The sequence below is a fragment of the Rattus norvegicus genome, chromosome 8 (assembly GCF_021556685.1).
Source record: "Rattus norvegicus strain SHRSP/BbbUtx chromosome 8, alternate assembly SHRSP_T2T, whole genome shotgun sequence".
Lineage (NCBI taxonomy): Eukaryota > Metazoa > Chordata > Mammalia > Rodentia > Muridae > Rattus > Rattus norvegicus.
The window spans coordinates 79,135,342-79,151,348 of record NC_141541.1 but is presented as its reverse complement, the minus strand read 5'-3'; the positions used below and the strand labels follow the sequence as shown (position 1 = coordinate 79,151,348).

The 16,007-nt window shown below is 38.3% G+C and overlaps 1 protein-coding gene across 1 annotated transcript in view; it reads right to left on the bottom strand.

The window, feature by feature from the left end:
* The window catches only part of Adam10 (ADAM metallopeptidase domain 10), a 125,055-nt gene that overhangs the window by 54,275 nt on the left and 54,773 nt on the right, over positions 1-16,007 (bottom strand). Inside the window, 2 exon segments of the mRNA NM_019254.1 lie at positions 5,157-5,315; positions 10,903-11,021. Of these exon segments, the coding sequence (NP_062127.1) occupies positions 5,157-5,315; positions 10,903-11,021 (278 nt within the window).

Genomic DNA, 16,007 nt, shown 5'->3' with positions numbered 1-16,007 from the left:
ATATATAGATACATATGATAACAAATCAGAAAGGTCTTGATCTAAAATTTTCTCAAAAAGTCCTACTTGTATAATCTTTGAGTAAATAAGTTCTTTTTTTAGACCTAATTTTTGTTTGTACATTGTAGTTTGTTTGTTATGTTTACTGTTTTTGAGAAAATGGCTTGGTTCTGTTATCCAGGCTGGCCAGAACTCCCTGTGAAACCCAGGCTGGATGTCATCTTGGAATCTTCATTACTCAAATCACCTATATGCTGACTGCTGATGTTCCTCATAGACCTGGCTTCTTCTTATCTAATTTTTAAGCATATTAGATTTCTACTTAACTATCATTTCTAAAATAACTGCCATTTTGCATGGCTTTCTCGATTTTTCCACTTGTAAAATGGTTGGTGAAATTTATATTTCCAAGAGGTGAATTGGGGGAGGAAAGTACACACAACAAAAAAGCACCTTTCTAACTGATATTTTAAAGATATTACGAGTAATATACCCAAACCTCCATAAATAAGGTTTCTATATCAATGGAATCTCCATCTTAAGATACTAAACACTGTTCTAAATAGCTTCATTTTTTTAAGTTCATGAAATTTTATGCTTTCTCCCTGAAGCAGAAAAAACAAAAACAAAGTAGAGAAACATATAGCTAACACATGCTAAGAGCAGGAGCACCTACATTCCTAGAGAGACAGGCAAATTTCCATACACAGGAAAATAAATAAGAAACAGTAACTCTAAATGAAAAGAATAAACCAAACATATTCTATGTAGCTTTATACATTTAATTAAAACATTTTATAATTCAGAGTTTAATCATTTTTATTAAAGTATAACAGGAAAAAAATGACTTAGACTCCTGCCTCAGAGAACACAGAAGGTTCGAAGAAGAAACAGTCAGGCATTCCTAAAATTTACACATATCAAAATTACTATTAGAGGGCTGGAAAGATGGCTTAGCAGTTAAGAACGCTGACTGTTCTTCCTTCCAGAGGTCCTGGGTTCAATTTCCAGCAATAATATGGTGGCTCACAATCATCTACAATGGGATCGATGCCCTCTTCTGATATGTCTAAAGCAGCTGCACTGTACTCATATACACAAATAAACGGTTCTTTAAAAATATACCATTAGCGTTTACCAGACAGTGGTTTTTCTACTTCTTCAAAATAAACTGTATTAGCAGGCAGAGAACTAAGTGGCATTTTCACCTTGTCATAAGTGTGATAGTGAGAGTGGTTTTTACTGCTACAATGGAGAACTGAACGTATGTGATTTCTAAGCTGGTGACTAAGGTAGTGAGCAGCATCACATTCAGGTATGTATCAAAGCACCTGGAGAGGCTGCTCAGTATTTCTACTGAAAAAGCATCATCTAATGTTCTCTAGAACAAAAACATTTTCCACATGGCTTTATATACTTATGCCAATAAGTATAAAGTCAATATTCAGAAAGCATAGCTAAATTATCAGAATCTTTATATAAGTTCACTTATACATATCAACAGTATATAAAAAAGCAATTAACAATTCAGTTGTGAAAATAAGTTATTGGCACTAAGCTAGTTATAATATGCATTAAGGAGCATACCCTTTCTTTTTATTAGTTAAGGGGAAAAAAAGAAATCAAAGAATAGATTTTGGTCTAACACAGCAATAGATGCAAATATATAATTTTGGGAAGGGGTGCAGATTTTAGAAAAGTCCCAGCGATCCTGGTAGTAAGAGTAATGAGATTATACTGTTTCTTCCCATGGGTACATGGCACAGAAGATGATACCCACAAGGCACATAAGATTCTAAGTCTTCCTATCCTCACCTATAAAATAGGAATAATGTTTTCCCAGACCTTATGGAGCCTGAGGATGAAATAATTAACACACATAAAGAATTTTATTTAGTGGCAAGAAACATTAAATCACAACACCCTTCTAATTAATGCTGTTTCTTTTAGGATCACCAATACCCAGACTTTAGTCAATTAAAAGTAAATTTATTTGTCAATCACCTAGAATTGCAAGACAAGTAAGTCCAACTACCTATTTTTGATTGATTGGCATTTGCTGAAAATGGTTTTTATACTGTGTGTGGTATACATGTAGGGTAGGTGATACATGGATGCAGGTGCATGTCAAAGCCAAAACTTGATACTGGGTGTCTTCCTGAGTACTCCCCATTTTATTTATGGTCAAAGTCTCTTAGTGAACCTGGGGCCACCAATTCTGGATAGTCTAACTCGCTCTGCCTCCCAAATGCTGCTATTACAACTCTCAGGCTTTTGTATGGGTAATGGGATAGCCTTTGCACTTGTGTTGCAATCACTTTTATCCACTGAACCATCTCCTCTGCCCTAACAACTCTGCTTTTCATATGAATAAAGTTTAAAATACAATGAATGAAAATGTTGTAACAATCCTATTCATTTTATGCTAACAAAAGGTGATAAAAACTTTTTTATAAACTGTTGCTTCCTATATGCCCAACTTGACACCACATTTCCACTTAACAGAGAAGTTACAAGAAAAATCATCTTAAACATAACTAACTTTAAATTTTAACACTACTACTGATGTCTAATAAGAAATACTGACATAAGATATTTGGAAGTTATAATGAGATGTAACAAGGGGAAAGTGTAAATGTAAAGAAAAACAAAACGTATATACGCCACAGAGATAAACAGGAGGAAGAAGACATCTCAGAAGTCATAAGCAGCACAAAATCACAGGGGAGCTGCTGGCAAGAGCGAAGCTCATGGAGCAGCAGTCGCAGGGCCAAAGGGAGGAAAAACAACCTGTTCAGTCACACTTCTCAACTTTCTTGTCCAGAAAGGCCTCATCCAAGTCTGAAGATACATGCAGGAACCATATTTCAACATTTTATTGGACACTCATCAAGATTGCTCTACAGATAGTGTTACTTGAATATTAAATGGGCAAACTTCACAGAACCTTTATTTGTAGAAAAGCACATTGTAATATTGAAGATAAAACTGCAAAAGACTAAATTTATAAGAAAATTTCAAGGAAAAGCACAAGCCCAATGAAGAAAAGTTCTGTCAGTAGAAAGAAAAGCAAAGGAATCCATATTCCTACTTATGGGAGGAGGACAATAGCTTAGATGTCAAAAGAAACTCCAAGACGGAGAGTGGAAAAGGTATCAAATAAGGATGACTGAAAACACAAGCAAAGCAGCATTAATAAATCCATGAGACAGCAAACAACAACAGTCATAAACACATCCTTAAGTAAAGTTGGCTATTCTCCCACAGCAGATCACCCTCGGAATCAACAAGCAGTTGGGCAGATGGAAACACAGAAACAGTCAGAGCTAATGGAGCGAAAAAGCAAAATAGTTCACATTTGCCAGGATATTACTAAACACAGAAATGAAATGTGGATAATAAATCCTTCTGTAGAAAAGAAAATGAGGGAGAGGAGGCTGGAGCGAGGAGGGGAGAGCAAAAGAGAACATGACGGCAGGTGTTATGATTCCTCTCTGCACATGCTACAGGTTGTTATAACTATTCTTAAGGGATGGATGTGTATAGGATTTTGCATTGTCTAGATGGGCAATTTCTATCCTTATCAATTGGTTATAAGTTTATTGTGTGGATGTATTGTGGATTGAGAATTTAACATATAAATCTGATTATTAGGTTACAGTTTGTTGAGTCTTGATTTTACCAGGTAGCTGGGACCAGAGAGTTCCCGGCTGGCCAGGGTTGGCCAGGGCGATTAGCAATGAGAGCAGAGAGACCACTGGGGCTAGAAGAGAGGTAGGCTAACATGACTTGGTGTCACAGTGGATAAATGGTGCCGCTGCTGAAATAAATTAGCCCTAGTTCCCATGGCCCTCTGGAGCCAGAACTAGTGACAGGGTGCAACTGGCAGGGTATATGCTGGAACCAGTTCCGCCTTCCTTTTTTCTTTCTTTTTTTTAATTGAATATTTTTTAATTGCATTTCAAATGTTATTCCCTTTCCCATTTTTCTTTTTTTAATTTTTACTGCTACACTAAGATTAGTGGTCAGTAGTAGGGTACTCACTTATAATGAGTTAAGTTGGAGTTGGGTTTAATCCCAAGTTTGGGGAAAAACAAAACAACAAAAAGTTGTTTTATAATGAAATAGTTTAGCAAGTCATTCAGGTATTAAAGGCAACAAGACATGCACATCATGTTTATACTTAAAAATGAGAAAGCAGAAAAAAAATGAAAGCAGCAAAAATACAGTTATATTCTGCAGAGGCCTTTAGTTAATGAAGTCCCGCATTCATTATGATGCATTCCCTTGTATGCACAAAACATGAGGAGACGGAGACCGCAAGCACACAGAACCTGTCTGATGGCCTGTGTGGACACTGAAGAACTAGAAGACTGTCGTGTTGGATGTGCCCATCCTCCCCTATATCATGCTCAATAAATGTTGATTTACTCAAAAAAGAAAAAAAGAAAGAAAATGAAAACAAAAGGAAGCTGCCAAGTCAGGAAAACAGGCAAAACTAGAGACCTAGCCTGGCTCCACTGAAAAGAAAGGAAGCACTCAAGATGCATAAAAATTACAGGCGTGTGTTTCTATGTGCTTTAATGGCACATTCTTACAGTAACCACAGAAACACAAACAATGACAGAATTAAAATGTAGAGTCTAGATGAATTTCCTATCCTTAAACATAGAAAAAGAATTATCACAACACATCCATGGAAGGCCTGGAGCCTTACATCAAGCTCCAGGTCACATCATTGGTCACATCATTATTTCAGTACTCTAAAGAGAAGCACTCAGTGGATTTAGAAATTAGAAAAATCCTATGATATTACACAAATATTCATACAGAAATGGATAGCTGAAGATGTGACACTGTTGTGCCTTCAGCAAGTCACAGACATCAGATGTTGTAACCAAGCAGACTGGCTGATACCAGAACTTAGAATTACAGTTCAAGTGGGTTTGGCTGAGTCACAGTTCAAACGGACTTGGTTGTTTTATATTTACAGAGTGTGACTGGCCTGTGTTGACAACTGCTATAGCACACAGACCCATTATTCACTAAGTGGAGACTTTGCTTATTATACTCTGGTTACATCCGTCTCCACGCAGTTATGAGGAGAATTCCTATGCCTTTGCAAAGCCCACCTAATATTAAGTATGAATACTTACTAATATCATCTTCATGATAAATGACAGAGTGAAACGGCAGGATTCGGTCTTTAATATATCTCTCTGCTGGCTCAATATAAAATGTGCCACCCCGAGTCTGGATGAAACCTTCAAATCTTCCATCAACGACAGACCCATGACTAAAGCTTCCTTCTTCACCTGTATGAAAGCAACAAAATCTTGAAATTCTAATTTGCACATTCTCCTACTTTAAAACACACGCACGCACACACGCGCGCGCACACACACGCACACACACACGCGCACACACACACGTGCACGCACACACACTTTTTACAACTATCTTAAATACAAATGTGCTGGAAAATTAATTTTCACATAAAATAAATCAAATTGAGATATGAATGGCAACCAGTATTTAGTTAAAACAAATATGCAATTACTTAAACAACAATAAAAATGGAACATCTGTCATAGTGACAATCTCATGGCACAATGTCTGACATGCACATGGCAGTCAATCAATACTCACCACATTTACTTAATGTTTTAGAAAGCAAAGAGACCCTCTAATAAACTAGGTGTTTCCAGAATAAAGGTCCTTAAAGTACCTTTTGAAACTTTTCCTAATTTACTACAAGTGAAAAGCTTCTTTCTAACTTGACACTGTGTATTTTTTCATGTTCTTGCCACCTATAAATTTATAAATACATTTTCAAATAGAAAAAGGTCAAATGGTTCAGAAATAATTTAAACAAGTGCATTTCTACACTCTTGTTTAAGATGCTGGACAAAGAAACTGGATGTCATGTCTCAAGCCTATAGTACCAGAGCTTAGGAACCTGCAATTTCAAAGTGAGAATGAACTTCACAGTGAGAATTAAGTCAGCCTGGGAGGTAAGATTTTTAAATCTTTTTAAAAAATGAGTCTTTGAAAAAAGGTACTGGACAGATATGTAATACTATCCCATTATTCTCTAATAAGAGAAGTAACATCAAAAAAGGAGTACTTCTAGTTCTATTACATAGTCACAAACTCCAACTCACCAAAGTTAAGTGACATGGAGACATGGAGCGTGGCTTTGCTTCACTTCATTGCTCTGATGCCTCTGAACCCATGATTTCTCACGTGCTAGACAAGAATTCCACCTCTGAGCCATGTCTACAGCACCACCAGTCATTTTGGTTTTGTTTGAAGATAGCATCTTGGCTATATTGCTCAGATTGATCTCAAACTCCCCCTACCTCAGCCTCCCAAGTAGCCAAAACTATATGCATATGCCTTTAGAAAGGAGTGGGATTCAATGTTAGATTTAACAAAGGTGGGCATGAGACTGGGATGGAAATGCCTGAAATCAGCCTGAACACTATTAACAGGGCTCTTGTCTTTAACAACAAAGAAACCCAAAATTTTACTTCTTTAAAATTTATCTCTCAAGAAAGCAACCACAAGGGGGAAGGAAGGAGGGATCTGGGAGGGAAAAAGGACAGAGGTAGGGGGAAGGGGAACATGACCTGGTATTGGGTAGGGGAAAAAGGACTGAAGCCCTGAGGGCCAGCAGAAAGAATGGAAACAGGCTACCTCAGGAGGAAGGAGGTTGGGAGGACACTCCAGAATATACCAGAGACCTGGGAGATGAGAGACTCTTGGGACTCAAAGGGAGGATCCTAGATGAAATGCCCTTCAGTGGGGAGCGGGAACTTCTTGAGCCCACCTTCAGCAGAAAGACAGGGCATCAAGTGAGGGATGGGGTTGCTATCCCACAGTCAAAATTCTGACCCATAACTCTTCCTGTCTGAAAGAACTGCAGGGATGGAAATGGAGAAGAGCCTGAGGAAAAGAAGGTCCAGTGTCAGACCCAAGGAGGGATCCAGTTCAAGGGGGGGCCCCAAGGCCTGACCCTATTACTGAGTCTATGGAGCGCTCACAAAAAGGGACCTATCATGACTGTCCTCCGAAAGACACAACAAGCAGCTGAAAGAGTCAGATGCAGATATGTGCACCCAAACAATGAACAGAAGCTGCTGACACCTGTGGTTGAATTAGGGAAAAGCTGGAAGAAGCTGAGGAGGAGGGCAACCCTGTAGGAGGACCAGCAGTCTCAACTAACCTGGACCCCCGAGACCTCTCAGACACTAGATCACCAACCAGGCAGCATACATCAGCTGAGATGAGGCCCCCAACAAATATACAGCAAAGGACTCCCGGGTCTGGGTTCAGTCAGAGAAGATGCACCTAAGAAACTGGAGGCCCCACAGGGAGTTTAAAGGTCTGGTGGGATGGGTGGGGTAGGGACAGCCTCATGGAGATGGGGGCAGCGGGAAAAGGGGGGTTAGGATGTGAACATTTGGAGAGCGGACTGGGAGAGGGATAGAATCTGGAGTGTAAAAATAAATTAAAAAATTGATCTCCCACTAAAAACAAATTTTCATGGGCTCAATCTAAAACATTACAAAGAGGGGAGAGGAGAGAAAAGGGAGGGAGAGGAGGGGAGAAGAGACCAGAGGAAAGGAAAGAGAGGGAGGGTAGAGAAGAGGGAAGGGAAGAAAAAAGAGAAAGAAAAGGGAAGAGAAAGAGGAGAAGCAGGGTAGAGAAGGAAAGGAAAGAAAGGAGAGGGCAGGAAGAGGAAGGAAGTGGGTAGTGGAGAATAGAGAGAAGAATGAATGAAGAAAAGGGGAGGAAGGGGAGGAAAGAGGAAGACAAAGCTGAACTCACCTCAGAGGGTTCTCTGTAATTTTGGGAGGAGAAAGGGGCCAAACTGGCTCTGATACATGCTAAGCACATATGCCACCCATGTCTCTCATGATTTCTAAGTTACAGATTAACACTGGTTGATTTTTAATAAATCACGAGCTGAAAATAAAACTACTTTTTTTGAGACTATCTTGCTATGTCCTGGCCCTGTACTCATGATCTTGCTGCCTATGCCTCCAGATTACCAGAAGTACAGGTATGTGCCATCAAATCTAATCCCTAAGATATATTTTAAACAGAGACTGAAGGAACACCCATTCAGAGCCTGCCCCACAGGTGGCCCATACATATACAGCCACCCAATTAGACAAGATGGATGAAGCAAAGAAGTGCAGACCGACAGGAGCCGGATGTAGATCGCTCCTGAGAGACACAGCCAGAATACAGCAAATACAGAGGCGAATGCCAGCAGCAAACCACTGAACTGAGAATAGGTCCCCCGTTGAAGGAATCAGAGAAAGAACTGGAAGAGCTTGAAGGTGCTCGAGACCCCAAAAGTACAACAATGTCAAGCAACCAGAGCTTCCAGGGACTAAGCCACTACCTAAAGACTATACATGGACTGACCCTGGACTCTGTCCCCATAGGTAGCAATGAATATCCTAGTAAGAGCACCAGTGGAAGGGGAAGCCCTGGGTCCTGCTAAGACTGAACCCCCAGTGAACTAGACTATGCGGGGAGGGTGGCAATGGGGGGAGGTTTGGGAGGGGAACACCCACAAGGAAGGGGAGGGGGGAGGGTGATGTCTGTCCGGAAACCGGGAAAGGGAATAACACTTGAAATGTATATAAGAAATACTCAAGATAATAAAAAAATAAAAATAAATAAAAAAAATAAAAAAAAATAAAAAAAAAAGAAGGAAAAAAAATGCAAATACTTTCTGGTCTACCATTGGAGAATGGCAATCCTAGAGTATGCAGAGCTATTCCCTTTTTCCTTTGGATGTTTCTAACTGGATTCTTCAGCACCTATGTGTGTCAATTTACAATTAAAAGCAAGCAATCAAAATATAGAAAAAAATAAAACACAACTATTTCTCTAGATGTTTTCAACAGAATTAGTTATACCATTAAAAAAAAATCCTTAAGACACAGACAATAAAAGAAGTGAAAAGATTAAAAAAAAAAAAAGATATATTTTAAATGACACCATCTTTCTCTAGAGGCTCATTTATACTTTTATTTTTTATGACCGTCACCTACAAAAAGGGCACAGTTTGCCCAGTAAGACAAGTGATGAAGAAAGTAAGAGAATATTATAAACTGTCAAAAAAAATACTTTCCTTTTACAATTAGAAGACTGTAAAAAAAAAAACCTACTAAAATTTAGTAACAGGTCAGTTTACAGGTAATTATAAAAATGTATCATCTGTCTAGTATAATAAAAAAATTAAAAGTTTCTCTTTAAGCATTTAATTTTTTTAAATGTTATGACTTAAGAGCGAAAAAAATCTCATTTACAGAAGGAAATTTTGACCACTTTTGAGTTAATAGTTGAGGGCTGTCTTTAGTAATTATTACTATAGAATTATAACAGCCTAGAAGACTGAATTATGTTAGTTTCCTTATGACTTCCCTGTCTGTCCCACTTTGCTGTCTGATGAACTTTCTATTGGGTTAAGTATGTGACTATGCCTCCCAGCACATTTTAAACTCCTAAGAGATATCTGTTACAAATGTCAAAAAAGAAAAAAAAATGGATTTTAAGGAGGAAAGGGGCTGGGAAATTTTTCTTAGGTGGCTTTGTTATATTGTTTTGGGCTAAGATGACCTCCACTGTCAGTTTCCTTTTAAGTTTTTCTATTTATATAACTTAGAAATCCCCATTTATTTCCTCCTTGAAAAATTAGAAGCTATAAAAATCATTGAAAGTTTTTTGAGAACTCTGATTGAATGAGGTAGTACATGCTTATAGTCTTATCACTTATGAGACACAGGTATGAGGTTTGCTAGTTCTAGGCCAGCCTAGGCTACATAGCAAGATATTGTCTCTAAAACAAATAAACAGGAAGCTAAAACAACAATAACTCTTAAACTTGGAAGTACCAAGAGCCAAAGTGTCACAGATTTTAGAAGTGGTACATTGTATAATTCACTATTAAACATCATGTAAAGTGGGTCCACAGATGACTTCATTCTCAAAGACCATTGCCTAAGATGACCTGATCTATCTCCTCAGAGTTTGTTTAAAAACAGAAAAATAGGGGTTGGGGATTTAGCTCAGTGGTAGAGCGCTTGCCTAGCAAGCGCAAGGCCCTGGGTTCTGTCCCCAGCTCCGGAAAAAAAAGAAAAAAAAAAACAGAAAAATATTGGATTAAGTTAATTAATTAAAATTTTCAAACTTCACAAAATCCCCTACATGCCTTGGGTATGGGAACATGAGGCTTAAAGCCAGGCAAGACAGATGACTCTAAATAGAGCTCTCATCTCTTCCCAGCTCTGTACATCTGCTGCATGCAGTGGTCTAGTCTACAAAAGGCTAGGCAGGAAGAATTTACAGCCACGACCATCTTCGTTTTCTTTTGCTTTTGTTTTAACAAAGCTGGAAATTCACTGACAAGTTTTTTTTTGAGCAACTGATATTAGGGACAGAAGTACTTAGGGACAGTATGAACCCAAGAACAGATATGGGCTTCTAAAGAGTCAGCCAGCCACCTGCGATCAGATGCCAATCTCTTCTCCCATTTCTCATAGATACATGAGTCCTGTCCACAATGCACCCCAGGGTACAAATCAAAGTTGAACCAGGGACCAGAGAGCCAGTGGAATGTTTTCTCCATCCTTTATGGATCTCTAAAGGAAAGTCCCTGGCCAACATATTGGTAAGCTTGATTCTTAATGATCTTAGAGTCTTCTAGAATTCTTGATACTCTGGACAGTCAAATGACAAGGTATTCTTTCTCTGCCACTTTCTTTCCTCTCCTCAGCATTTAAACAACCTTTTCTGAAATATCTGACTATATTTATCCTTTATATTCCCTTGTGTAGAATAAAAAAATCAAAGAAAATGTTAGATAAAAGTCCAACTTACCATAAATATGTCCAGTGTAAATATGAGAGGTATCATAATCAAGTACTTTATTTGACGTTTCTACTTTAAATTCATCACTAAAAAGGGAAGTGTCCCTCTTCATTCGTAGGTTGAATTGTCTGCAAAATGGGACAGGAAAAGAAATTTTAAGGATCCAAATCCTATATGACTTCTTTTACTATTAAAAAGAAAGTACACAAGACAAGGACTGTGTCACACAATTCACCTATTTGGGAAATAGAGTGAGTTCCAGGGCAGGTGGAACTATGAAATGAAACCACGCCTCAAAACGAAACTAAAGTAAATTATAAATTCTGCCCATCTTGTGGGATTGTTCTAAGGCTTAGAGATCATAACATAAAGTCAGCACAATACTTAGCCTGCAGGAAATGTGGGTAAATGACAACAACTTAACTGTCATTACTAAACCCTTAAAAGTATATCATACTTCCATAATTGCTACAGGAATCTACACACAATAGAATTTCTACTCCATGATCTTTATGACAAATATAACAGATGTGTGGTAACAGTTTATCTTCTAAAGCATGTTTTGAATGGTAGAACAAGAAGGAACCTTGTTTAAAACACATTACAAATTTGCACCAGTCACTAAACTCATCTGTGACATAAATAAGTCTGTATAACTTCTGCTTAGGAAAACTGATTAAAAGAATCAGTGGCGGGGTTGGGGATTTAGCTCAGTGGTAGAGTGCTTGCCTAGCAAGCACAAGGCCCTGGGTTCGGTCCCCAGCTCAGGAAAAAAAAAAAAAAAAAAAAAAGAATCAGTGGCATACATACAACAGACTTCAATAAATGGCCTCTGTCGCCATTTCCTATGACAAGTCCCTATAAACTCTGGGATCTCCTGAATGATAGGAGTGTCCTCCTCCCTATTCAAAAGTCCATTTCTAATCACATCAAAATCTATAAAGAGGTGACTGAACATGGGACCCACACACATCCTCAGGTTGATCAGGGACTGTGTAACATTTTTATAGATTTTCATATCCACTTTGCAATCCCTGATCTCTAGGGCTAGAATTCCAGCCCTCAGTCACTTGGACATTTCTAATGGATGATCAGATTAACCTGAGGCTGTCTAAGGGTCAGCCCATGTTCAGTCACTTCATTATCACAGTGAAATTGATGAGTGTCCACCAGTGGCTAATACATGGGAGTACTACAAAGGTGATACATGAGGAAAGGGTATGGAAGCTCTGTGCTTCTATCTGTCCTCTGCATCACTTTCATTTTGCTGTTCCCAAGTTGAATTAACTAATATTAGTAAGTAAACTGTAGGGCTTAAGGTATAGCTAAGAGGTAAAGTATCTTATTATCATGTTTAAGGGGTATGAGTTTGTTCCCTACATCAATGAAAATAAAGAATTTACATATTGATGTGAGGGAAAAGAAACACTTATTTAACTGCTAGTGCAAATACAGACTGGTATGGCCACTATGGAAATCAGTGTGGTGGTTCCTCAGGAAGCTGGGAATCAATCTATGTCAAAACCCAGCTATACCACTCAAGCATATACCCAAAGGACTCTACATCCCACTACAGAGATAACTGCTCATCCATGCTCACTGCTGCTCTATCCATAATAGCTAGAAAGCAGAAGTAGTCTAGATGTCCATCAACTGATAAATGAATAATGAAAATGTAGTACATTACATAATGAAATATTCAGTCATTAAGACGTTTTTAATTGTGAAATCTGTAGGTAATCCATACCCCAAAATACAAATGTTGTATACTTTACTCTTACATGTACAAGTTAGCATTTAAGCTCGAAATATATATTCTTCAACTTGAACAACCACAGAGGTTAGGTACTCAGTAAAGGACAAATAGGGAGAGAGGATCTCAATAAAGAGTAAATAGAATATAGTGTTATAAAAGAGACAAAAGGGTTAAGTAGAATATGAGGATTAAATAAGGAAGGAGCTGGAAGATAAGGGTAAAGAAAGGAATATGGCATAGTACAACTAACACTAAACCCCTGAAAAACCATATAGAATCCTACTACTACAAAAGCTTCCTACAATACATTCAAATGAGAGTCACTAAATAATAAGAAGCAATGCTCCAACTAGACATCTTATGCCACCAGTAAAACCTCCAATGCTAGAAATGGGTTGCACCTTGTTGAGTCACTGGCGTAAGGGGCTTTACAGAAACCTCCAAACGTCATAGGCTATTGCCAAGGCTACTGCTTATTCTCCACAACCTTATTGCTGAAGTCAACACTTCTATGAATTATGAGAAGCTTCACTTCCAATGACTAGCATTGATGATACTGGAATGTACTTTGCAGGCTATGGAAGGAGAAAGATAATCATCAATATCACCCAGCTACAAACCCTGTGACCTACAATGGTAACCTCTCTACAAGATAAAGTAGTGCAATATTGGCACATGTATTATTGCAGCAACCAACCACTTTCTGATTGGATTTAAAGCCCATTCAGTGAGATGTAACCCATACCTGGTATTACTAAAGTGGTCAAGAACATGAGACTAGATAGGTCACAGGCACAAGGGAATAAATAAAACTACTACTACTACTTTGCTAAAGGAAAATGGCAGTAATGACTCAATGACATACTGCTATACCCACAGATCAGACCCTTGTTCAACCATCATCAGAAAGACATCTTCTTGCAGTAGATGGGATTTAACAGAGACCCACAAATGGACAATGCACAGAGCATTCAGTCCTAAATGCTTTATCATCCTAAATGGGATAAGCAAAAAAGATTCTAAGAGCCAGAAGTGATGGAAGAATCCAAAGAAATCGTGTCTTCCAGCCACAACAGGATTGATGCACATATGAACTCACAGTAGCTGTGGTAGCATGCACAAAACCTGTACAAGTTCAAGCCAGATAAGACTGAGAGGGGGGAAGTAGACACAGGGTCTTACCCCTAACCAAGAAACTATCTGAAACTGATAGCCACTGACAAAGGGAAAATCTGTTTTCTCCAATGGAGTCTCTCTGGGTGTATTAGCCACACTTGAGGGCAGGCCCCAAACCCAGGAGTAAGTTGGTTAACACAAAATAAAGTCAATGGTATTTTTGTCAACTTCTGTTTTATTTTGCATTGTTTACTCCATTTTTTGTCTTATTAGACTTTTACTTGTTTAGATTTTGTTCTATGGATTTGAGAGGTTTAAGTTTTTTGTTTCTTCTTCTTACTTTTGTTTCTTGTTTTGTTTTTTTGAAAGAGAAAAAGGGAAATAGATTAGTTGGGTGTGTAGAGATAGAGGGGAGATCTGGAAAGAGCTCAGTGAAGAGTAAAATTATGATCAAAATATACTGTATGAAATATTTTTCAATAAAAATGTAAAGAAACTATTTTCCGAACTTCTGTGACCCATTCTTGAAAATTAACTTTAGGAAGAAATTGTAAACACTCCTTATTTGTAAGGAGTTTTCCTGCTCCCTATCAGACTCCTGGCCTGACAGACATGACCACACTCCTCACACAGGAATGTGACTAGTGGTTCTGAAGACCAGGACAGAGTTCTCCACGTCAATGAGGTACCTAGATGGGTCTTAAGGGTTTAGCCAATAACCTTTTCAACCAGGATATTCTTAGTCCACTCTGAGGAAGTGGTATGTAACCACTCCCCATGATGAACAGGCAATAAACAGTATGGATAAGCTTGAACTGTCTCTCTCATCAAGAACCGCCTCGGGGAGCATAGAAAAAGTCTTTATTTATAGAGCCTTGTTAAGTCTCTCACAGAAGGCACCTCTCCTCACTATTTCCAGCAGAGTCTGGATGTCCAAGAGTCGGGGAATTCCATCTTCGACCTCAGTCTATGTCCTTTCTCACTCTAGCTGAAGCTTCCAGCCTGGGTTGCATTCTCCCAACCCCTGAGCAGTACATAAACACTTCCACAAGCCCATAACCCAATGGTGGCTTAGGGTAAAATGTAATCTAGTATCTCCCATTTTGCTTACTCAAGTGACATTCCCACAACCCAGCAGCAAGGCAGAAAGTGGGACCACAATAATGATATAGATAACTCTGAATCAGTGAGGTTTCCTTAGTCATAGTCTCTTATAGGAATATAAAAGTAAATAGCATATATAGAACTCCCTTAAAGAAATGCAGGAAAATACAAGTAAACAAGTAGAAGCCATCAGAGAGGAAACACAAAAATCCCTGAAAGAATTACAAAACACAATGAAACAGGTGAACAAATTGAAAATGGAAATAGAAACAATAAAGAAATAACAAAGGGAGACAACCTTAGATATAGAAAACCAAAGGAAGAGACAAGGAGCCATAGATACAAGCATCACCAACAGAATACAAGAAATAGAAGGGAGAATCTCAGGGGCAGAAGAAACCATAGAAAATGTCAACACAACTGTCAAAGATAATGTAAAAGGCAAAAAAACTCCTAGCCCAAAACATACAGGAAATCCAGGACACAATGAGAAGATCAAACCTAAGGATAATAGGTATAGAAGAGAGTGAAGACTCCCAACTCAAAGGACCAGTAAATAACTTCAACAAAATTATAGAAGAAAACTTCCCTAACTTAAAGAAAGAGATGCCCATAAACATACAAGAAGCCTACAGAACTCCAAATAGATTGGACCAGAAGAGAAATTCCTCCCGTCACATAATAGTCAAAACACCAAATGCACAAAACAAAGAAAGAATATTAAAAGCAGTAAGGGAAAAAGTCAAGTGACATATAAAGGCAGACCTATAAGAATTACACCAGAATTCTCACCAGAGACTATGAAAGCCAGAAGATCCTGGACAGATGTCATACAGACCCTAAGAGAACACAAATGCCAGCCCAGGTTACTGTATCCAGCAAAACTTTCAATGAACATAAATGGAGAAACCAAGATATTCCATGACAAAACCAAATTTATACAATATCTTTCTATAAATCCAGCCCTACAAAGGATAATAGATGGAAAACTCCAACACAAGGAGTGAAACTACACCATACAGAAAGCAAGAATATAATTTCCTTGCAGTGACACCAAAAGAGAGACAAACATAATTCCACCTCTAACAACGAAAATAACAGGAAGCAACAATCACTATTCCTTAATATCTCTCAACAT